Raw genomic sequence first — 25,340 nt, 5'->3', positions numbered from 1 at the left:
GACCAGAAAACAAACTGTGCTTTAGACTGTAGGCTGACATATGGAGCGTTATTACAATTTTGATATCGTCCACTCAGTGTTGGCCATATTATTGTCCTGGTTTACCGTGTTGCTGCTGCAACTACTTGGTTGATAGCCCACTTTGCTATGCAAGAGGCTCTGATTACATTTGTTTGCAGAGAATACAACATTATAAAAGGCACAACATGTGTCTTCAGTTGTTTTTATAGGACACTTTAAAATGTTGTATTTTAATAGGCCAATGGAATACACTCGTAAAGAATTAGATGAGATGTTCATGTCGGTTTATCTCTGAAGGATAAATATTAGTTTAGCTTAGCATAAAAACGGAAACGGCTAGCCTGGCTCTGTCCAAATGTCGCAAAATCTGCCTAAATATGCTCTTCTTATTTAATCTAGGAAATTGCTGCTCTCAGCCAAGTAATAGTTCTGAACCTAACTCCCACATAAAACCACAAATGTTCACTTTTACACTTTTTTTTTTAAAACATTGTAAACAAATGAGATATGTGTTAAATAAACCCTCTCTGTCTTGTATACAAGTGATAGTATGCAAAGGTGAATAATGTTATTACCTTTGAACAGAACCAGGCTATCGCTCGCCCTGTTTCCTGTCCCTATGCTAAGCTAAGCTAACCGACTGCTACCTATATCCTTGTATTTAACGGACAGACATGATGGCGATCTTCTCATCTAACTCTTGGCAAGAAAGTGAAGTGTGGAATAGGTCGTATGAATTAGAAAATATGACTAATGTACTTTGATAAAAATTACCTTAAAGCTTAATATAAATTGTAACGATAGAAAAATCTAATTTAAGTGGCTTAAATCTGACTATGGTTGACCACAAAAATATCCTTATGTGTTATTCTGATCTATTGGAAATAAATGGACTTCTAGTCACTTTTGATCCTCTTTAGTGTAAGTCTACGGTCTAAACACTTTTTAGTTTTGTCAAAAAGAAACCTGTACAACCAACTGGTTGGTGGAGGAGGCTGGTGTCTGGTGACCTGGTAAATGGAGTGTGTGTCTCGGAGGAAAAAGGAGTGGTCACTAATGTCTCTCATAACGTCAAAGGAAAATCTTTTAGAGCTCACATTCAAATGTTAAAGAAATGAAGACAGTTTAATTAATTAAGCATCGTCTTCTGAGTGACAGTGGTGACCACTCTTCCCCTCGGCACCGGGTTGGCTCAGAGGGAGGGGTGGGCGGGGCATGAGTCTATCCCTGAGGTAACAACTGCTCCTTCTGGCTGCCACTCAAACAGAAACCCCTCTACTACCTTCTGTTCTAACTCTCCGGTCTCTCCTTGACCCTGCGGCTCTAACAACTTCCTCCATATGTTTCTTTTTCTTTGTGTGGGGTTGGTACGTTACAGAAGCAGAAGAACATTGCCGGAGCGCTGGCTTTCTGGATGGCCAACGCTTCAGAGCTGCTCAACTTCATCAAGCAGGACAGAGACCTGAGTCGCGTCACGCTGGACGCCCAGGACGTCCTCGCCCACCTGGTCCAGATGGCTTTCAAGTCAGTGTGTGTGTGTGTGTGTGTTGTGGGGTGGGAATCTGGAATGTCATGCACGTTTCCAGACAGGGGCAGGCAGGGAATTTGTTCCCTTCTCTGTGGAGGTCAAGGAATGAGTTTGTGAATGAGATGATTGAAGAAGAGCTTCTCTGTTGTTTGGTGGTGAAGTCTTGATGTCTTTAACACGCTGTAATGTGTGCATGCAGGTACTTGGTCCACTGTCTCCAGGCTGATCTAAACAACTACATGCCTGCCTTCCTGGACGACCCTGAGGAACATAATCCACAGAGACCCAAGATCGGTAATACACACACACAGTGTTTCCCTCCCATTTTGGCTTATGGCCCCGTTGAATGAAGCAGTGTCCACTTGTGTCCCCTCTTCACTCTGATAATGTCTCTGAGCTCCGAGCAGAATCATTTTTAAGGGTCTAAAGAGGTAAAAAAAAGATTTAAGAAAAGTTTGATGAAGATTTCTCAGTTTCAGGCGAATATACACTGATTAAAACATAGTTATGAATATTGTGTTTCATGTCTGCCACTTAATCTCCCCTAAATGTTACACACTGTTCTTTTAACTCCCATAATCCCAGTTTATCACTGCTATCCATAACCTCCCAATGTGGATTTAATGGCTGTCATTGAGTGTATATCTGATGTCTCTTCTCCTTCCAGAGGACGTCCTGCACACCCTGACGGGGGCGATGTCGCTGCTGCGGAGGTGTCGGGTCAACGCCGCCCTGACCATCCAGCTCTTCTCGCAGCTCTTCCACTTCATCAACATGTGGCTCTTCAACAAGCTGGTGACGGACACCGACTCTGGGCTGTGCTGTCACTACTGGGGGGCAATCCTCCGGCAGCAGCTCAGCCACATCGAGGCCTGGGCAGAGAAACAGGGTCTGGAGCTCGCCGCCGACTGCCACCTCAGTCGAATTGTTCAGGTAACAATGGGGACGCGAGCAGATGCTCAGACTGAGAGGGTCATGGATTTTGTTTTATTCACAGGGTTTTTCATCTTTGTTTTTTCTGCTTTTTAGTGAATTACTTCTCTTGGCGGTTTTTCTCTTCTTTATTTGCCGTTTAACACTCCAGATCCTTAGTGCTTTAATGGTCTTTGTCACTCAGAGTGGCAGTTAAGCTCATGCTCGGATTGCCGCTATACAATCTCTTTTGAAAAGCTAAGATAAGCAAGGATACATGAAGATAATTTACTTGTAAGGTGCAATAATTGACTAAAGTGAAGTACCTAAAGATGGTAGTAGAGATAGTAAATTGACCAAACGGTAAGCTTGGAAACTACAGACAACATGAATACAATATACAAGGAATGTGGCTCATTGACATGTTCTTTTCTCTGTGTCCTTCAGGCTACCACCCTGCTGACCATGGACAAATACTCCATGCAGGATGTGCAGAACATCCACAACACCTGCTTTAAGCTCAACTCCCTGCAGCTCCACGCTCTCATGACCAACTACCATTGTGCTCCGGACGAGCCTTACATCCCGCCTGTAAGCCAAAAAGCACGGAAGCACAATAGAGAGCGTTTATGATGCGCACATAGTTGTCTGTTTGATAACGTCAGCTTTATGTCAGTCAAGTCAGCAGTTTTGAACATATTGCGATTTGCACAGATGTCGGAAACGTCTTTTCTGGAGCTTTAGATGCAATGAAACAGCCCATTGACCTGTTTATTTGTGTGTTCATGTGCAGGAGCTGATAGACCACGTGGTGGCAGTGGCAGAGAACACAGCGGATGAGCTGGCGAGGAGTGATGGCAGAGAGGTTCAGCTGGAGGAGGATCCGGACCTCCAGCTGCCCTTCCTCCTTCCTGAGGACGGCTACTCCTGCGACGTGGTGCGCAGCCTCCCCAACGGCCTGCAGGACTTCCTGGAGCCGCTGCTGCAGAGAGGTAAAGTCACTGGGACCAAGATTCAACAATAAAAGGAAATTCTGTCTTACATTTCATGTAATGCAATTAAGTTATCAAAGAGTTCACATAGAATTTAGATGCATGACTCAGTGAAAACGTATTGTAAAATGTGTGTGTGTGTGTGTGTGTGTGTGTCTTCTAACAGGTTTCTGTAGGTTAGTGCCCCACCCCCGTTCGCCTGGTACCTGGACCGTCCACTTTGAAGGAGCTGACTGCGACAGCCACTTCTCTGCTGCTGACAGTTCTGAGATGGTAGGACATTACACATACACTTTCTAAACCACTCTGTGTGTCTGTGTGTGTGTGTGTGTGTACTTTTGTGTGTCAGCCCACTGGGACAGCCGGGGTAAAGTGGGGCCAAAGAGGACTTTGAGCTTTAGAGGGTTAGTAATGCTGACTCATAGACGCTGTGGAGACTCAAGTGTCTGACAGCTCAGACGGAGACAAGACGTGTCCGCAAAGAAGCTTGAGGACGGCGAACACAATCCTCTCCATGCTGCACTGAGATGACTTTTCTTTGAGATTGATCAATCAATGAGGAGAATTGCGTTCAAACCGCTCCAAAATAATTCCAATTGAGGAATAAAGATGAGTTTATGTTCACATTTCAAATCTACATATAGTTTCTTAAATTATCTATGAAAATATTAACGCTATGACAACATTTTCAAGATGGGAAATACTTTTATTTAGCAGTGTAACTTTTATTCCCAGCCCAGCCTTCATAATAAAATCAGCACAGTAAAGCGCTTGTTTATTAATTTCTTAATTTGAAGATTAATCGGGATGATTAAACAGGAGCCTCTGCAACACATCATAAGCATATTTGAGCCCAGCAGATAACCTAAACAATGTGAATCAATATATTCTTGGGATGTATGTTAAGAATTTAACAAGTACTGTTGGCTGTACCAAATAGTTTGAATCTTCATTAATAACGTTGACGTTTTAATTCTAAATCAACAGTCCAATGCTGCTCAGGCTTTTCTTTTTCTTCTTTTGAACACGGTACGGCACATTTTCCAATATAGATCAGGCTTCACTAATATTCATAGTATCAGTATTTGTAGGATTAGATTCCAGTTGTGGCTGCGTAGGATTGTTTCCGACTACTGTCATCCACATTTTTTAATATCTCTAGAGCGTTGTAAGGTCCAAAAGTTCAAATGTATTGAAAAGAGATGGATGTAATCATTTCTAAAATTCACACCATGTGTTTATCTCACAAAATAATCTGCTTCAATCCATATTTGTTGGCCTTTCAAAAACATTTCCACTCAAAGGGAGGCAGCACTGATGAGATGTATTCAAGAAAATTTATTTATTTAAAAAAAAAGACAAATTATTTAATCCGATAAATCGCCTTTTTAAGGCTTTTTTTTTTAACATGAGACATGAGTTTTATTTGAAAATGTCAACAGAAGCTTTGAATGTAAAATACGTCATTTGCTTCTGCCCTTTTATTGATATGCTTAAGATAAATGGTACTGGCATTCAGAATGTGACATGGTTGATTTGTAGTTCAAATATAGCTGAAGTTACTAACCTGAAGTATCCAGTATTGGCTAATATGGATAACATGAACTGATGGTATGCATCCACATTATAATGAGCTGTCTTCAGGTGCTTTTGTTGACCTTTTCTGGCTAAGCTCATCTTTCCACAGTACTGGATAATTTGGGTCAATTATACTGGATCTACTGGGTTTAAGGGAGATTGAACGGGAGTTTCAGTAGGCAAGACGGGACTAGATGAAAACATAGATCAGTTCCAGCTGAAAGTAAGACTAAAAAAGGTATAAAAAAAAAACCTGAACAGACAGTGAGCTGGAGACGATGATAGGACGGCACAGCTCACATAGTTTGACTATTTTTAGAAAAGTTTAAACCTCGAGGTTTCTTTGATTCAAGTCCAGAAGCGTGCCTGTGTGGGCTTGTGTGTGTGTGTGAGTATGTGTGGTCTCCCAGTTGGAAGGCATTGATTACAGTGACTTCAGAAGGGGCAATTAACTTTTCATAACAGCCTTCACACACACAATTGAATCAACACACACACAAATCAGACTACAGCAGTCTGTTAGTAAATGATAGACCTCACACAAACACACACACACACACACACACACACACACACACACACACACACACACACACACACACACACACACACACACACACACACACACACACACAGCCACTTCCTCTGTAATTGATCTGTTTATCCCTGCTCTACTATTTCACGACTGTAGTCTCGACGTAATGCAGGCGTCTTTCACACACACACACACACACACACACACACACACACACACACACACACACACACACACACACACACACACACACACACTCACACACACACACGCTCTTTGATTAATGGTGTGTGTTCAAGTAAACTGGAGGGGGCGGGGCGTGGTTCATGTGGTGATGTAGCATGTTTACATAATTTAGATGTGATGAACGTTGCATGCGGAACATTTAGAAAATTAACATAATGTATTGAAATTATCTTCAGCAAATAGTCGGATCCAAAAGGGAAGTTAGCTTCCAGCTAAATGACACCCACCGGATCTATAGCAATACCCTCTAGTCTGTGCAAATACCAAAACGTCAGGTAGTAGTGAAGTGGGTAGCTGTTTTCATTGATTTCTCACTGTGTGAACAGGACGGTGCATCCCAGTAGTTATCTGGTTAACTACCATTTAAGTCCTGAGTGAGAGTGTTGTTGGGCCACTTCCTGTACTATACTTCCATATGGTTGGGATACCTGCACTATAAAGGCTGAAGGTGTCACTTAACCTTGGTGACATGTTGGAGGTTTGAGCTTTACACAAACGCGTCCATCTAACCAGCTCACGGTGGCTCTTTTCTTTTACCTTTCCTCCCCTGCATGATGTAAAACTAACCTGCTGAGAAAAACGTCTGAAAATGTCCACGTCTTTGTGTAGACCACCTACTTTTACGCAGCAGAAGGTCACTGACATTGCTGCAGGCGTAAAGCTGTACCTGCTTCACAATAAAAGCCTTACATAAGACGGCCTCTAGACAGCTTTAAGATGTCTCCGTTATCTCCAGCTGGACTACAAGACGTTTGCACATCACTTACATAGAAATCATGTTATGAAGGGATTTCTTTAAGTCCAGTACGGACAACAGGAAACAAATACAGCAACCAATAACCCTTCAAATGTTCAGATGTTCATTTCAATGCTGTTTTAAGTTTCCCACTGGCCGACTTATGTAAGGCTTTTACTTTAAAGCAGGTACAGCTTTAGGCCTTTGGCTTTTAACTTCCTGTTGCATAAAAGTGCCGTCGGTCGACATAAAGATTTGGACTTTCTTTTTTGTTACGTCTCTGGAGTGTTCCCTAAATGTTGATGGACATTAGGTGTCTCTTTGTCTCTTAGTGTAGATGTAATGTTCTCATTGCTGTAGCTGTTGTGCAGTTGTTGTTGTTGTTGTTGTTTTGGTGTTACTGAAGATTATACAATAATCAACTTGTTACCTCTGCATTTAGGCAAGAGTGCTGCCATACACACACAAAAGAAAATGTATAAGTCTGACATGATATTTATTTTGGAGAATATTTTCTGAATATTTTTTTCATGATGTGGGAACCCTCTGCTGCTCCCTCTTTGTTTCTGTCTGTCTCCCCACCCAGTCACCCAGTCCTGCTTCTCAAGTGTGTGTGTGTGTGTGTGTGTGTGTGTGTGTGTGTGTGTGTGTGTGTGTTTCATTCTTGACTTGAATCCAGTGACCACAGGTTCCTATGTGGTCTTTCCCTTTTTCCCCTTTCATCCCTCCCTCATTCCTTCCCTCCCTTTTCTCATCCCTCCCTCTTTTCACTCCACCGTCTGGTTTCAGTGGCAGATGCAGGGAAACACTAGAGGACATTCGCTGACACTTTACCCCCCCGAGGCTTTTTCGGACACAACTTAAGAGGTTTCATCCTCACTCAACCTTTGTCCTTCCTGTCCATCTCTCGTTTCAGCCAATGAGGAAAGACCCGGAGGTTGTCACGGTAACCCTGAAGAAGCACAACGGCATGGGCCTCAGCATCGTTGCTGCCAAGGTAGGAAATACCACCTGGAAGTGTGTTATATCTGTGTGTTATCTGTGTGTGTGTGTGTTGAATCGAAACTCCAGCAGATCTGAGATGTGTCTGAGCTTTTCAAGAAACTTTTTTTAGTTGAAGAACTTCTCTTTCAAGGCAGAAGTCATATATTTTTCAAATATCTTCAGAGGCAGAAGTGTGAAGGATTTGCACGAATTTGACAGGAAATCCAAAAATAGCTGTTTTTATCTTGGCTGTGGAGACAGTGCGTTGGATGTGTGTGTGTGTGTGTGTGTGTGTGTGGCTGTGCGACACGGTGCTGGCAGCAAAGGCTGCAGTTTTAAATAGACTGCTTTCATTGTTGAGTCTGACAGCAGGGCAGAGACTAAACAGTGACATTGCAAAGAAAGTTCTGGATGAATCGCAGACCATTTAGTCTCCTCTTATGTGGGCGTTGAGGCTGGGACAATGTGCCGCTGTCCGTTCATGTTGTTTATTTTTTCATGTATTAACAAAACGCGGGGAAATTATACAAAATCACCTCAGTTTTTTAACGTTAAAAGAAAATGCAGATTCGGCTCTGGTGCGAGGACAAATGAAAGAGGTTTCACTCCGCCCACCTCAGGGTCATTTATATTCCTGAAACTCAAGAAGTTTTCATTTAAACCAAGAGTTAAAACAAAACAATGATTAGTGTCTAAAAAGATGACAGATGTGCACAGTGGCGGCATCTACTGGATAAAATAAATATTACTGGACACAGATTGCCGTACAGTAGACCGCAAACAAGTAAACTGTCATGTCAGCTTCATTTTTCACTGTCCAACATATGTTTTTATTTGTCAACAGTGAACATAGTGAGTCAATATGAGGAAGAATTATTTACTCAGTTAATCGTTTTGTCCATAACAAGTCAGAAAATAGTGAAGAAATACTCAAAAAATACATTTATTATCATGTAAGACAAATAAAACCAGCACATCCTCTCAAGTTAGAAGCCGTAACCGGTGAATATTTGGAAATTTGCTTAAAAAACGAAATGCATAAATGATCAATCATTCATCTAAATAGTTGCTGATGCATTTTGTGACTCATCTCATTTGATGAATTGAGTAATCGTTTCAGCTCTACGCAATTTAAAAGACACCGTTTATTGTCTTGCACTCGTGTGAGTCAGTGAAAACACAGACTTGAACATCAGATACAGGAAAGGTATAATAATGAAAACGTGTAAAACAAACACTGAAAGTCACCACTCAGACCTCCATCACACAGTGTCCACCGAGTGAGAGAACATAACACCTGCATATACCAGCTGTCACCATCCAACCCAGTTATCAGGGGTTAAAACAAACATCCCCATCGTCACCTTTCCATTTCATTAGGAACACCGAGCATCTGCCGACTCATCCTCAGCGTTTACCGGAGGATTCGTTAATCATCACGTTGCTTCTTGTATAACATTCTTAAAAAAAACTCCACTTGCCAAAGCAGACCACCTGGTGTTTCGGTCATGTTTGACATTTTTTGGGAGCGTTTGGGAGGCGCGTGGGATCACGATGTTCCATATTGTTTGGATTTGAATTTAAAAATGCCACAGAAACATGCAGCACAGTTGGACGTCCACTTTGACTAACAGATTTCCTGCGGGGGGGGGGGAACCCTGCACTTACATGCTTGGATGGCTTACGTAATTCTGTGCTGAGGCCTCAGATAGAGTCCTGCACAGTGAAGTACATTGTTTTATTTGCATCATTTTTGTGTCGTTCAATGTGGTTATTTTGCAGATTTGTTTGGATTTGCACAATATTTTGCATACATGCAAAAGGAGCTGATCTACTCTTGAAGACTCCGGTTTCTTATTTTTAGGGATGCACCAATAACGAGACTGATTTTGGATATCGGGCCAATACTGACTCACAGCTGGATGAGGTTTCGGTGACAATGGGGCCGATTTATTCAACTCAGTTCAATTCTACTTACAGATAGGTGGCACATTTTAAAACGTTAGTTTGTTGTGTTTTCCTTTTAGTTTTCCCCCCTTCTGTTGAAGGCTGTCATGGTGCTTTACGATACACGTTGTTAATGCTTCAAAGTGTTGAGTTTGGAGAAAAAAGGTGTTTGAATCCTGATGTTATCGTGTCTGTGACGTAAAACTTGTCTCTGCCTCCTGCTGATAGACGTCGGTGTTTAGTTCTGTCACCAGCCAGCATGAGTCTTGTTGTGCCGCATCCCATTTTTTTGCGCTTTGCCGCTACTTTTTCAATGATGAAGTGGATAAAGTGTGTGAGGCAGACCGATAGTATTTGTTCTCTTTCTTTAGGGTAGAGTGACATTCCTGCTGAAGGCGAGAGCTTTCCTGTATGTGTGTGTGTGTGGGAAGGAAGGATGTGCTGAGGAAACCTCCTCGCTCTGTTTATTGTCAGAGCTGTGTGGATGTATGAGGAAGAGAGCAGGCAGGGAAGTGTGTGTGTGTGTGTGTGGGTGTGGGATGGGAAAGTCAGGTAGAGAGGATTTTGTCAAACAGCTGCTTGAATTCTCGGTAAACTGGGCTGAGCTCTGTCCTGTTATATAACAGAGTGTGTGTGTGTGTGTGTGGGCGTGCGTGCTTGCGTGTGTGGGTGTGTGTGCATCTGCCTGGTGGAGCTGCAGCAGTGCTCCACCTCACTCTGACCAGCCGGAGTCCCAGCCGACACTTCACCTCTGGATCGCCACCTGGATTCACTGTTTCTTATCAAACGCGCTGCAATTAGGAACTCGTGGAGGAATTTTTCTGCATCTTTTTTTTTTACCCACATTTACTGGAATTTATACAGCTTTATAAATCCTTCAACTTGTTATTAAATTACTTTTTTTCCACTGAACTTTTAAAAACAAAATGACCAGCACTAAACTTCTGCTCCTACTTTTTGCCACACGTGTAGGAACTCGCTTCACTATCGTTATCCCACGCTGCCGGCCGTAAGTAGTGATTTTAAACGTAGACGTTCGGCTGAATGGATTACTCCCAGCCGGTGTAATTGAGAGTTTTTTTAGACTTGTCGGTGCACGTTGGCGAGCTGAGGCGCTCACCGTGATAGAAGTTGGTGTGTGTGTGTGACTTTGTGTCCCAGTCTGAACCGGTCTGGACAACGCTGACGAGCGGCTGCAACATGTGGTTTTCTGTGGTGGGCAGGAGAGACCAGGTAACCGTTCTTTAATGTGTGCGTGTTATTGTTGTACTTTTTCTTTGTTTTATTTTTGAATGAGCTCGATATAAAAAGCCTTTTGAAATGTGGCTGTGTACTTGTGCACATGCGAGCCAGATAAAGAGCTTGTGTTTGTTCTGTTCACTCATTCCTCGAGATCCCTTTGTGTCTCTTTCATATTGTGATTCTCCTTCTCTTTTCTTGTTGTGGCTCCTTAATACAGTGACTTCATTGAAACGCACACCGTGAATAACAGCTGACCAATGTGGGTTTTCTCGTGCACCCACCGGCGGGATGGCCACCTGGTTTGTCACTTGTCACTGTTTGCTTTCAGGGCCGTTCTGATAATGTTTAAACTAAGGTACACACATGGTAAAAACTCGCACACACACTGTGGGCAATGTGCTCAGTAAGGTTAAGCTGTCATTACATATTATTGATATCTCTTAGTCATTGTTTTCCACTTGCGTGTTTTGAGCCTTTTAATGTGTATTTAATCGAATGAGACTTGAATCAGATTCTGCAGAAATATGCACGAGTAGTATTTTATAGTTATTAGTCGTCTTATTCTTGGCTTAGAGCAAGAGTGATTGAAGAGAGGCTTTTATGTTTTGATGAGATCCGACTACTATTTTCATAAGTAAGGAACGGAAAACTCAATCAAACTCTTGTTTGCAGAGTACTTAGCTATTAACCCACTGTAGCAAATCCCGCTTGTCACGCAGGTGTTGCAGTGATTGATCTGTAGCGCCATATTACACATGACAAACACTTGATACATTGAATTCAAGTCATTAATAAGTGTGTGTGTGCTTCATGGTATTTTACTGCTCTGCTCCCAGCTGTCCGGAGGACTCCCCTCCTCCTCCTGTGTTGGTGTGTTTACTCATCTATCTATCTATCTGTCCTAGAACAGAACAGAACATTCTCTCTGCACAGATTTAAAACAACACTGAGGATATTAATGATTCAAACAGTATGTTCAGCTTTGCAAGAAGCTCTTAATTGAGTGAAATTGCTTTTCCAACAGTTCATTTCACCAATAGCACCTTGGAGGAGATAAGTGCACAGTGTGATTTCATTTTGATATTTATAAAGATAAAGTTATTAAACAATCACTTGTACAGTTCTGGAGTAAACACTATTGTGTGATATTGCTTAAGTTCTGAAGGGAGTTTTGTTTGATTTATGCGATCGCGGCTAAAATGGGAATCAAATCTGGAACTGAAGCATCAAGACATGAATGACTTTGAAAAGTTGGTCTGTTTGTTTCCACTGCGTGTTTGAAGTATTGTGTGTGTCTGTGTGTTAGTGTGTGTGTGTGTGTGTTTGTTTGTTAGCTAAATGAATTGTACGAGAAGTGAAACAACAGTATGAGAGGGTTACCCCCTGTGAGGACTGACACAATGGGAGGATATACCGCACACGCACACATGCACACATGCACTCGCTTTCCTGTAAAGCTGCAGGCAAGAGGTGTTTACAAGGTGTGTGTGTGTAAGTGGATATTTGTACATCTTGGCACTCATTATAAAGGGCACCTTTTGTCTTGTGGTCGGATCATAATTTGACAAAATTGTAAAGAAACAATGTGGACAGACCTGTGGGAAGAGAGCAGTGCACACTGCTTACTAGCTGAACCACTTCCTGCTTTAACACAGCTACTTCCCCGTCATTTTTCTTTCTATTTCTGAGCTCATCTCTGGTTGTCACCTCTGCAATCTGAATGGCTTCTGAGGTTATCGGCGGACACGATGAAACAGCGTTTGAATCCTGGAGTTCCCTAGTTTGTCCCACACAGAGGCGCTACTTAAATATAGCAATTTATAGCCCCATATTTGTTTTTCAGGCTGACACTGATATCAATATTTGGGAGTTAAAAGATACATCAGTCATAGTAATCTTGATACAAATCCTTTATTTTGTCTTCTGAAGAATTGTGATCAAAATACAAAGGACATGTTACGGTCATATCTGTGTAAAAACACATTTAAAGGACCCGTGTGTCTTCATCCCGGTTGTGTTATTTTGGTGCTGTCAGAGAAAAGGACGCCATCAAAGCCTCCAACCACACAGGTGTTGTCAGTTTGTAGTATTTCGGCTGATGAGACATCTTCTCAGGTTAAAGCTGGGTGCGGTTATAAACTGCAAATTGCTGAAGTCGTGAAATTGTATTTACTAAGAATCATAAAGGGTTTAAAAGCGCTCTAAAAGGAGATTAATGAAGGAGATGTTGATTAACCACAGCCTGCACAGAACCAGAGAAAATGTCTTCTGGTCTTTGAACACCTGGCTTTGAAACTGCCTCTCTATGGATAAGTGGTTTATAACCACAGAAAGCAGGTGTACATGTAATGACGTTGTAATCTCGGTGTGTCGCCAGCTTGCATTAGCGGTGGTTTCTTGATGTGCGTTAGAGGTCAGTTGTCTCAGCGCGGGTCAGCCGCAGAATGGCTCAGAAGAAAAGTGTCCCATCACTCTGACTCTGCTGTCCAGACGGACTCACTCCTGTTGCATAATTCATGTTTGTCAGAATTCTGGTTCATTTGCTCACACGGGCTGCGTCTCAGGGACTTTGCAGAGTTTAGAGATAGTTTGTGATATTTGATTTAAAAAAAGAATTAGTCGATCAACAGGAAATTCAGCGGTGACTTTTCTGATACTATCGTTTTATCAAAAATGTGCTTTTTCTCTGTTTTATGTCATTGCAACATGGACATCATTGGTTTTTGGTTCGTTCAGATACTGAGATGGATGTTTTTTTTTTTACAATTTTCTCACATTTTACAGAACAAACACGATTAATCGAGAAAGTTAATCATCGATGAGAATAATCATTAGTTGCATCTCTGCACGTCAAGGAACGTCACACATGTGAAGGTGGTTCCAGGAATACATTTACTTTCTCCTGAATTGATCTTCTCGTATCTGAAATCATACAGAGGTATTTTTTATCTCATCTGTTGTGGCACTTTTTCATATTTAAACTGGCTTGAAAAACGTCATATCAGGTTCACTGGAATAATTTGTCCTGTTAAGATAGTTGGAATGTTCTGAGCTGGAACATCAACACACCGTATACAGAATAGCATAGTTCAAAGCCAGAGTCCTACTTTCTCAGTACAACCTCCTCTACTCGGGCAAGAGAGAGCTTTCTCTTTTTGGGATATTTTTGCTTTTTTCTGTAGAGTTGGTTGAAGACGGTGAAAAACACTTTACTTTACATTGATCTCTTTAGTTCTTTGCGCTCAGAGGGAGATTTTGAGAGTGCAGCCAGCAAAGGCTTACCTCCGGAAATTGGTAGAATTGTGTCCACACCAAAGTTATATCCAAATATAATTCAAGCGCAACCACTTCAGGATGTGAGGAAGATTTGATCAGAGAGCATGAAGGTCTGACAGTACGTGTATCCTGAATTTCTTATTAAAAGTCGAGGACCAAGCGGCCGAGTCCTTCAGGCCATTCCTTCTCTGAACACAGACCTGGCAGCTTTAAGGCGCACTTGATTTGTTGTCAGGGCACTTTTTTAAACAACCAGAGCGGTCCATTAAAACACAATAAATCAAAGAGTAAAGCTCTTCCGCAGGTATTCCAGCTATTCTTATAGACTGTAAACCGAGGCATGTGTGCATTCAAAGGAAGCATTTTGTCTCCGAGATGTTTTGTAATAAAAAACAAAGGGCTGTTTTTCATGTTGGATCAGTTGACGATGTTTGCGACAAGCAACACATCTTGTCTCGCTCTGACCGACGCCCCAGCGTCAGCTAACTAATTTTAAAGCTTCAGTATCAAAACACACCTGCTGTGTGTCTACACGTGCACACGTTTCAACATGCCCATCCATCCTTACGGTTTGCCTAAACATTCTGTTCTGTGTTTACGTGGCAGAAGAGTCATTTTACAATACATGCAGAGAATTAGAACAAGCGGCGTGTCTTTGTTGCTGCTCATCAGGGGGACGGGCACAAAGAAATGTAGAAAATGCTAAATAGCGCAAGTACATTTTTGTTGGTATGTATACTATAAATTGTACTGTATGATTTCCAGAGCTCCTCACCTATTCGTAGTTCCACAGACTGTTTGGGCTTTCGTGTTTCGTGTTTCAGCAGCATCTCTAAATGCAAAATCCAGCACCAGACCAGATGATCTCCGTCCACGACAACCGTGTCCGGAGGCTTTGGGTTTTTCGGTTTGTCCGTCCATCTGTACGTACGTCCCATTCTTGTGATATCGCGATACAAGCGGCGGCGGCGGCATAGAACTGCGAAGCAGTATTTCTATTATTCACTTTCTTTTCTTAAAAAGGTTCTTTTAAACATATGTTTCCGGCTCATGCAGACATCCGATCTCATAGGTAAGACAACAGCTTTAAATTGGTCTTTTTTTAAACATTTTATCTCAAGTTGTATATATAAAAAAACGTACAGCTACGGTACCTTAGCCCCTTCTTCTGTCTATATAACATGTTACATGAGTTTAGCTTTACAAACTGAGGTAAGTTCAAACCGATGCAGCAGACATGCTCATATTTGCACGTGGCCCCTCTGAACCCTCTCTGGGACCCCTCAGACTTGCTAAAAGCCTCTCTGAACATCCTCGGGGGATTCAGGAAATTCCCCCAAGTGTCTCTGGAGCCCGACTTGGCGCCCCAATCCCCCATTCTGGATAAGTGCAGGAAGCTGTGGCTCCATCTGAAACAAGGGGCTCTTTAATGTCTTCTGTAATGTACAACAGACTTTAAACAGTCAGAATGATTCACTGTTCTTCTCTCATCTTAATGTCACTCGCAGGAAATTCGTGCCTGCATGAATGCGGCCTCATTATTACATGTACACGCACACAATGCGGACAGAGAGCTGAAACATTGCGGGTCAAATAGTTTGAAGGCCTGGTGTCTCGGCTGTCTTTTTGTACTGGTGGAACTGGGACGCAGCTCTGTGGATGATGTAATAAGGCAAAGAAAAGCAGAAATTATATTGTCGCTGTACCAATGAAAATGCGAGTGATCCGACACACGATGCTTGTCCGAACTCCGGCTTTGACTCGCACTCAAAACACATTTGGCAGAAGTGTGTGTGCCACAATGTGAAAGCTCAGGAATGCATTGGTCTCATTTAGATGAAGGCAACACAAAGCCCATTGTTATTTTGAAACAAACTGATCGGTTTGAACCTTTTTGAACCTAAACTTGTACGTCCCCGCATATTCAGAAGTTGTTTCCTGCTGCAGGAAAAGCAAACACACAAAGTTCTCATGCAACGAGCCAATGTTTATTGAAAAATACTGAGAAAACACAAATTATGTTGAAAAGATGAAACTGTCTGGTGTTTGAGCTAGACATTGTATTTTTAATGGCCGCTTTCGATCATATCGCTTGATTGTGAATGTTGAAATATCCATTTTAAGTAAAGGAAACGTGAATAAAGAGCTCCGTCTCATGATGAACATCGTGTGATTCATGAGATCAAAAGCTTCAGAATAACTACTAAATGGACCTCATGCTGAGATTGTGGTTTCCAATTACAAGATTTAACTTTAAAACATTTTATAACCTTACCATTCCAAATATCAATTATTTTAATACATTCAAAAAATAACCAGAAATATAACTATTATGCAACAATGTTATGTAATGTAACCGCAGGTCTTTAAAAAGTCTTACATTTACAAAGGTCTTCATATTTATTAATAGAGTTATGCATTATTATTATTGTATATGTACGTACATTCATGTACTTAATAAATATCGTAGGCCTGATGTACTGGGGCCTGAACCAGTCCCTACTGGATTTCCGTCATTGTTTGACCACTGCCGAAACCGGCCATTGTGTACTGGCATCTTTATCTCCTGCACCACAGCTGATGAAACAGTTAATACACGTGACCTGCAAAAAGTGAGAGCTATTAACCCAAGTGTAACCTCCGCTTCTGCTGTACAAGAAGTGGCTTCACACACACCACACACACACACACACACACACACACACACACACACACACACACACACACACACACACACACACACACACACACACACACACACACACACACACACATATTCCCTCTCTCTATCTGAGCCATGTTGGCAGGTCTGACGGATGGCAGCAATTAGAAGTGGTTTTAATCCGATCCACAGTTTAATGAGCGAGTTTATAGACCTGCTGTGATTGTTAATGTCTAGGTAGTGTGTGTGCTACAGCTGAACCTGATCCTGTGGTGTTCCTCGTTTAAACGTTTACTCTGTTAAACGCTGCTTTAAAAGTAGCAGCGAGTCTGAAAGTAATCATTCTGTTTAGTTCATTCTTAGGATAAACCAAATCATTTATTTGAAGTCTCGGAAGTGTTGGAGTGAAACAGCAGTGTATTTCCGGAGAAAATATTTTTATGTTTTTTGGCTCTACTGTTGCACAAACTCTGAGGATAAACATGTCAAGATGGCAAAGAAAGCGTGTGATTTGTCAGATAACATGCCAGCACTTTGCTGCACTGTAAACAACCTCCCCACTTCACAAGAAAACCACACACACACACACACAGACACTCTCTCACTCCCCTTTTCATCTGAATTTCTTTTCTCTGTTGCTCGGTTGCTTCTTGGTGTAGAGCAAATATTACCAGAAAACGGCAAAGAAAACTGCAATACAAGCAGCGAGAGGGAGGATGAGAACACTTGAGGCTGTGTTTGACGTTTGCTGCTCGAGCTCTATAAATGTCGTGAAATGCTTCAGTCTGACATGTCGGTGAACTTTGGGATAAAAGCGGCTCAGTGTTCAGGAAGCGATCGTTTTCTGATCCGTCCCTGTTCTGTTCAGTGTCTGCAGTCTTTGAATGGCTGTGTTTATTAAAATGTGTTTTTGAATTACTCCCTTCTGGTCCAGATTATTCAGCCAGAGCTTCTGGATGTTTCTGTATTAACCAGTCCTGTCTTCAGATGGTCATTATGTCAGCTTTCCATTCCTGTCTGGCTGGAGAAGACGCACCTTTAGGATCAAGTGTATCTAATACTCGAAGCGATTAATCGATTATCAAAATATAAATGCTGCTGTGGCAAAAGAATTTCCCCTTGCGGGATTAATAAAGTACCTATCTATCTATAGTTGGCGATTCATTTAATAGTTGACAATTATTATATTAATTATTGACATCCACAATGACACAGAGTACACTATGCTGATTTCCGTTTGGGCATTTTTAGGGAGATATATTACGTTTCTGATCCAAGCTAAAGTTGTTCCAGTACTAGCGTCGTTTTCACCTGTTTGAGCAGAGGGCTTCAGTGCCTTGCTCAAGGGCTTGTTGAAAAAGAATCCTTTATAATATCAAGTGTTTTATTCTGAGAACCTTTTGCCTCGCTTACTGTCTCATAACGGTCTGTTATGACTTAGAGTGATTCCGAGAAATAAAGTAAGTGGTGGTCAAGTGGTGGAAATTGTCTTCCATATAAAGCAGTGAGACGATGCCGAGCACGGCCGCAGCTTTATGTGTTGTTGGTGTGAGCCGCCAAGATGCTGCTCTAAAACCAGGGTAGCTGTTTGGCGCAACAACTAACCATAATATATCTATAAATACATTCATGATCAAATTGACGAATGCTCTATACATGTTTTGTTTTTTTGGTACATTGGTTAATCAGTCTGTCTCTTTGTCTCTCTCTCTCTCTCTGTAGGGTGCCGGTCAGGAGAAGCTGGGCATCTACATCAAGTCCGTTGTCAAAGGAGGAGCGGCTGATGTGGTTAGTGTACACAGAAACTGGAACCATCACAGAAAAAGTTTGAGTGAAAACATACTCTGTGACTCATGCTGTGGTATGTGTGTGTGTGTGTGTGTGTGTGTGTGTGTGTGTGTGTGTGTGTCTTAATACAGGACGGACGTTTGGCTGCAGGTGACCAGCTGTTGAGCGTGGATGGGCGCAGCCTGGTCGGCCTATCACAAGAGAGGTAAAGACAGTGCTCCAGTTAGTTCAGATATATTTGCACAATTGGAAATGGAGAACATCCCAGCTGACGTGCTTAAATTATAATCAAACCTTCATGACGGATGATGGTATTTCCCTTCTTTTTTTTTTAATGCTTAACCACCTACCGCGTCGTATTGACGCATTTATGGTCATGCTGATGACTAAACTGAAATTTAATTCTATTTTGAGAATTGAAAACAGTTTGAAGAGTAAAATATACTGCTTATTTGATGCCACATCGTGGGGGAAACCTCAGGGTTGAGACATCTTGAGGTTCTTGCAATGAAGCAGTTGCGTCTTATTTTTCCTCGTAAAAAAAGGATTTTTTTCCAAACATCATGCAGAAAAAGGGTGTGTGTGTGTGTGTGTGTGTGTTTTGGAAACAGCTGTGAAGTGCTCGGTGTCTCACGCCCCACACAGATGAATCCAGTTATTCCTCTCTCCCTCAGCATATACAGGCTTGGTGTTCAGTGTTGTCGTGTACCGTTTGTCGCCCACCAAAGTCAAACTGGATTTACAAATCATTTGCTTGATTGCTTCAGCGTGCAGGTTGGGAGGGATTTATTTTATCAGGCCATTTAAGGTCAACTAAGAGTTAATCTGAGATTTTTCTCTACATTTCTGAACGTTTCAGTCATCCTCCTGTGGTCATGTCCTTTCCTGCAGGTTAAGGCTAAGTATGATTTGCAGCCTTTAGATCTGGCATGTGTTAAATCCTGTGATATTTCCAAACGTGGGTTTAGAGCCGGTTCTCTGCTCAGCATCAAGCAGATGACGTTGCATTCCCCGAGTTCCATCCCATCAAACACACACAGCTCATTACCTAGTGTGTGATCTGCACTTTATCTATTTATAGCATTTGGTTAAAGCCCTGTGCACATGTTGCAGATAGAGAAAATAACATGGGTACTGTGTGTGTGTGTGAGAGTGTCACAGCAGGATTGTACCCGAGTTAGAGTGAAGAGAGTCTCTGGCAATGATGAATATAATCCCTGCCTCCTCTGGCTCTTATTGAAGGTCTTCCAGTTAATGTTTCTGCCTTTTGGGAAGCCAGTAGACAGAAACGTTACTAGTTTTGTCCTATAATGACGGAAAAGAGTTAGTTTGTAGCACACGCATTCAAATTTATAGTGGCACTGAATCAATGAGTTGATCGACTCTTTTTATGATCGATTCATTGTCACTTTTAAAGCAAACACGTTCTGATTCCAGCTTTTTAAATGTGATAATTTGCTGCTTTTCTCTGTTATATAATTGTAAATACAATGTATTTGGGTTTGTGGGACAAAGCAAGTAATTTGAAGAAAAAAATGATTGGAGATTACTACTTCTCTCCAACATTCTCAGTCCAATAAATTCATTGTCTTTCAGTTTGAGGATAGTCCACTGTGTGATTACATATATTGATATTCATGTCATTCTATACTATGCTTTATTCCCTCTCTCTTCGGCCTCTTCTCTATCAGCTACAGATGTAGATCCACTCTCTTACACACACACAGATACACTCACGCATATTTATATCTACAATATAGTTATATACTTTTTTATTCTGAAATTAATCCTTTTTGCATAACAAGAACTGTTACATTTGGTACTTAAAGTATATTTTGATACTTTTTGTACATAAATGTAGGACTTTTACAAATATTTTACTCTGCTAATTTGCCTAAGTACAATATCTGAGTACTTCTTCCACCACTGGATGGGATTCAACGTCAGCGCAGTATTATTAAAGGGTGGAGAGCACAGTGTTGTTTGGATGAATTCATGCAATGTTCTGATCACTTTGATCGACCTTATAAAAAGCTCATTGCAGCTAAACGGGAGATTTCAATGTTGATGGTGTATTGTATCAATTGTATGCCTTAATCACAGACTAGACACCATTTGCTGCCTTTCACTTTGACAGTCAGTCAGCTTCCACTGAACAAAATGTTGTAATGAATCGGATGTGTTGAAGTTGTGTTACAAGTTCCATATTCATGCCCCCCCCCCCCCCCCCCCCCCCCCCCCCCCCCCCCCTCCCTCCCTCTGTGTGTTCAGGGCAGCAGAGCTGATGACGAGGACCGGCTCAGTTGTGACTCTGGAGATCGCCAAGCAGGGAGCCATCTACCACGGACTGGCTACTCTCCTCAACCAGCCCAGCCCCTTGATGCCAAGAGGTGAGCACACACACTCGTATACACATGCAAGATGTTTAGAGATGTTTAAAAGAGTTTAGTTTACTTAAGTTTTCTGCTCATATCACAGTTAAACAGTTTATTTTTATACATTAAACTCTCTACTGTCATAACGTTTTGTATTTTAAGGGTACCCTTAGGTCTAAGAATACATTAAATTGCCTTAATTTAGGAAGCAACTTAATTATTGCATTGAAACGGCATTTTTTTTATTTATTAATTTGTCTCTTTTATGTCATGATTTTGAGGAGCTTTTTATTGAGTGGTGCTGAATGATAATTTGAAGAGCTTAAAATCTTGAATTAATGGAATATCCCATAGACCGAAAATTCATCTGCAATCATTTTGATAACCAAGCGGTAATTTTTCAAGCAAAAATGTCATTTTTCTGTTTCCAACTTCCCCGGTGTGAGGATTTACTGAATTTTATCTCGTTATGAATGGATTATTTTTGGTATTTTTGACTGTTGGTCGGACAAAACTGTTGATTCAAATATGTCAACTACATCATAAATACTAGGCTAAACCAATAATAAAAAACAACACATCATTTCACTGTACTTCCACTACTACTTCCACTTTGAATAAAATACAGTCGAAATACAATATGTCTGTCAGTTGTTTTTCACGTCCTTGAACAATCAAGAACATTATAAAAGTCTTAAATTAAAGTCATTTAACAAGAGCACAAGTCATGACTTTGACTTTCTAAACCCTTCAGATTGTTGCTGTTTATTAGTTGTCATGAATGGACTACTGTCAGTTCCACCGTTCGTTGATGGCGGGGATGTGGATGAAAGGGGAGAAGCAGACTTGTCCAGACAGTGTGTCCTTGTTGTCTTCTCTGTAGCGCTGTAAAAAAAACAGCTTGCAGACAGAAGGATATAATGAGTGTTTGTGGCCAGAGCCGGATATGTGTGAGTGTCTGAGACAAGCTGCATGCGTGTCCACACACACACACACACACACACACACACACACACACACACACACACACAGCACAGAGTTTACTGGGTTGTCTGGCTGTGTGCTGGTCTTTGTCTGATGGAATGTGACCCGAGATTCATTGAGGAAGTCTTCTGGCCGGCCCGGCCAGCAGTCCAGGATGACGCTAAACGGGTGTTTCTCCTCCCGAATTCCCTCGACCACAGTGTGTTTTCCAGAGCCGACAGTGAAACGTACCCACAGGGCTGTGAAGGACGCTGGTCATCATTCTTTGTGGACTTAATGAGAGGAAACTGGACAAGGCAAAGTGTAGATTCTCACAGACTCGGGAGCAAAACTTACTCAGAAGGGAAAGTAATGGTGCACTTAAAGGGATAGTCCAGATGTTTTGAAATAGGGCTGTATGAGGTACTTATTCATAGTCTGTGTATTACCGACAGTAGAGTAGATCACAGGCGACACGCCCCCAGTTTGCAGAAACAGACCGGAGTACCAGCACGGGAGCAAAGCATTGTACTGCTGTGCAAGAGGGGAGCAGCAAAATGTATTTTAGCCACCAATAAAACAATCTATTTCATATTTTCAAAATAACCACAACAAGCATCTCTGGATTAGTATGTAATAGAAAAGCCCAACTACTGAAACAACAAACCTGTCAACCATCCATTCTCTCTCCTTCATCTCTTCAGCGGCAGACCGAGGCCGTGACAAGAACGGGAAGCTGCGACCAAAGAGTGAAGGCTTTGAGTTGTACAACAACTCGGTGCAGAACGGCTCGCCAGAGAGTCCGCAGGCTGGCTGGGACTCTTACCCCGAACCAAAGAAGATGAGCGGAGAAGATCGACTTCTCAAGAACCGAGCCGACCACCGCTCCAGCCCCAACGTAGCCAGTAAGCACCCCGACTTACCAAGAGTTTATTCTGTTCCTACAGAAGTTGTCTAGTCTGTCTTCTGCTTGTATTTCTGTTTTGTTTCACTACATACACAACACTGAGCATGAAATGGCTTTAAATCTAACTTGAATTGTTGTACCTAGTTAAGATAACCAGCTAACTTATATTATGTCTGTTCCTCACCATTTTAAATGTCAAATAGTTTTTGAAAAAATGTCTGATTCAGATGTATTTTTTCTACTTTTTGACTGAATTACACCTGTTTGATGCATTGAACATTCATCACACGCATGTAGTTCTGACACGAGTGTGATAACACATTACATGTTATCACACGTGCATAACATTTACACCCAATTTGGCTGTAAATTTAGCCGAAAATCTTATTGAAAATGACTCCAGTAAACTTTGATTGGATTAAAAAATTCAGTGTGTTTAGACTTTGCGGGCAGTAATGGAAATAAGAAAAGAAGTGCTGGTGGTGTTCTTAAAGTACTCCACCTTGATATGGAAACACTGTGGCATAACACGGTGTCTGCAAAAGTCTTATAAAAAACCCCTCAGAAACCACGTTCAGTAACCGTTTTGGTTAATTTGGGATTTGTTGTTGCACCTTTAACTCATTGCTTAATTGCATTGAAGTGTTTTGTGAAGCTTCTAATTAAGATTTAATGTCAACAGTTGACGTGTCTGATTACCTCTTCACCAATAGTTTTTTAATTACTTTTTTAATTTAAACTAATATTTAAACTTCTTTTAACTGAAAGTAGTAATTGGTCAGTTAACGGTTGAAAGGTGAGTTATTAACATCCCTACTGCTGACTGTAATAAAATGTCCTGCTCCATCGTCAGATCAGAGCCAGAGTCCTGCAGGAAAAGCAGTATACGCCGGAGGACCTGGCACTAAGATCACTTCCGTGTCTACCGGCAACCTGTGTGCAGACGTAAGTAACTGTAGGAATGAAGGCAGTGGCATCTTCATGTTGAATGTGACACACGGTATCTAAAACAGAGATGATAAATTATTTTGTGACAATGTGTTGCCTGTTCAGTGTTGGGAAGGAGTCCCAAATACGCACTCATTTCTTTTTTTTGTATGACAGGATGAGCCCTCCCCTCCCCATCCAGAGGCCTACCCCATCCCCACCCAGACCTATCCCAGGGAGTACTTCACCATCCCGGCCTCCAAGAGTCAGGATCGGGTTGTTGTTCCGGGACAGGGGCCCTCACAGCACTGGCAGGGCATGGAGGACAGGGAACGCCTCCCTGTGCTCGACAACATTCACAACAACAGCATGCAGGTGGAGCAGCATCAGACACCATCTTCATTATCAGAGAATACCCAAAATAGTATCATAAATGTTTTAGTCAATCAATAATTCAGTAACTTCTCTGGGAGTATTTTATAGATGTAACATCTCAAAGTTGCAGAACTCAAACTCTACAAATTAGACATTCAGTGCACTTGACTGTAAAACATCTCAAAAGTGGTCTTGGAAAAGTCAGGGAATGTTTTGTCTTCATCTCTTCCCAGCGTATAAACCACTCCCAGGAGGAGTTGTACCCCCCACCAGGAGGTCTGAGGCCAGACGAGCGCATGCAGCAGCACTACCAGCAGGACTACCAGCACCGGGACATGGACTACCAACACAGAGACCTGGACTACCAGAGAGGTCCACCAGGAGGTAAGAAAAAAGAAAAATCAGAGACCTCGGATAAATGAGGTTGACAAAAATGGGACTGTGGCACCCGATGGTGTGTCAACTGCAAGATTATGTAACAGCTTAGTGGTTTTCACCACCCAAATGTTCCTCTAAAATGTAATCAAATGTGATATTATTGTTATGTAATACAAACAATATTTCATTCAGAATGACAAAGTATAAATTGTGACATTTAAAAACTAATCTGTGAAATGAGAAATCCTGCACACTATCAGTCAGTTCATTTGGTTGTTGCAGTCAGTTGACCTTCATTAGTTTGGATTGACAGCCCATTAAAGCTTTTACCGCTTTCCGAGTATCTAGTGCGTTTAGTTGATTTAAATACCACCGACTGTGTTTCTGTGTGTCTCTAGGTGTTGGAGGTCCTGACCACTGGGCCCCACAGCCGCAGGTGTCCTCCTCGTTGGAGTCGTCCACGTCGAGCCAGGAGCACCTCAACTTTTCAGCCTCCTCCTCCTCCTCCAACAAGACCGGGAACCAGAAGACCGGGCCGGGCCGATGGAAGACGCCCAACGCCCCTCATGCCACGCCGCCGCCGCCGCATCCGGCCCAGACTCCATCCCGCTCGGACCTGCCCCCTCCTCCGCCCCCACCTCCGGCCCCTTACCCTGACGCCTACGACCCCTATGAGCCACAACCTGAGTTACCGCTTCCGCCGCCTCCCGCTGCCATTAACCCCGTGGCAGCCCAGCAGGCTGCGGACCGCAAGAAACGTGAGGAGCAGCAACGCTGGTATGAGAAGGAGAAAGCGCGACTAGAAGAAGAGAGGTGGGGGTTCTTTCGCTTGTTTTATTCATGTTGTATTAGATTTCTCAAAATGATTAATGCAAGGAACATTTGATTTAACGTTGTTTCCCAAAACCATAAGAAGTGAAAGAAAGACGACTTAACAGGTGCAACAAAGATATGAACTTAGAACCAGA

At 42.1% G+C, this 25,340-nt stretch overlaps 1 protein-coding gene across 1 annotated transcript in view; it reads left to right on the top strand.

Annotated features, from left to right (window-relative positions):
• LOC306711887 (afadin-like) overlaps positions 1-25,340 on the top strand; it is an 88,548-nt gene that overhangs the window by 48,335 nt on the left and 14,873 nt on the right. Inside the window, 15 exon segments of the mRNA XM_079180962.1 lie at positions 1,400-1,545; positions 1,749-1,843; positions 2,217-2,482; positions 2,909-3,052; positions 3,255-3,453; positions 3,620-3,726; positions 7,465-7,545; positions 18,382-18,447; positions 18,579-18,652; positions 20,719-20,837; positions 22,490-22,690; positions 23,546-23,637; positions 23,797-23,994; positions 24,228-24,378; positions 24,771-25,185. Of these exon segments, the coding sequence (XP_079037088.1) occupies positions 1,400-1,545; positions 1,749-1,843; positions 2,217-2,482; positions 2,909-3,052; positions 3,255-3,453; positions 3,620-3,726; positions 7,465-7,545; positions 18,382-18,447; positions 18,579-18,652; positions 20,719-20,837; positions 22,490-22,690; positions 23,546-23,637; positions 23,797-23,994; positions 24,228-24,378; positions 24,771-25,185 (2,354 nt within the window).

This window comes from Pholis gunnellus (genome assembly GCF_910591455.1).
Source record: "Pholis gunnellus genome assembly, chromosome: 19".
NCBI lineage: Eukaryota > Metazoa > Chordata > Actinopteri > Perciformes > Pholidae > Pholis > Pholis gunnellus.
Note: the sequence above shows the minus strand (reverse complement) of the source record. Positions and strands in the feature narration are given on the sequence as shown.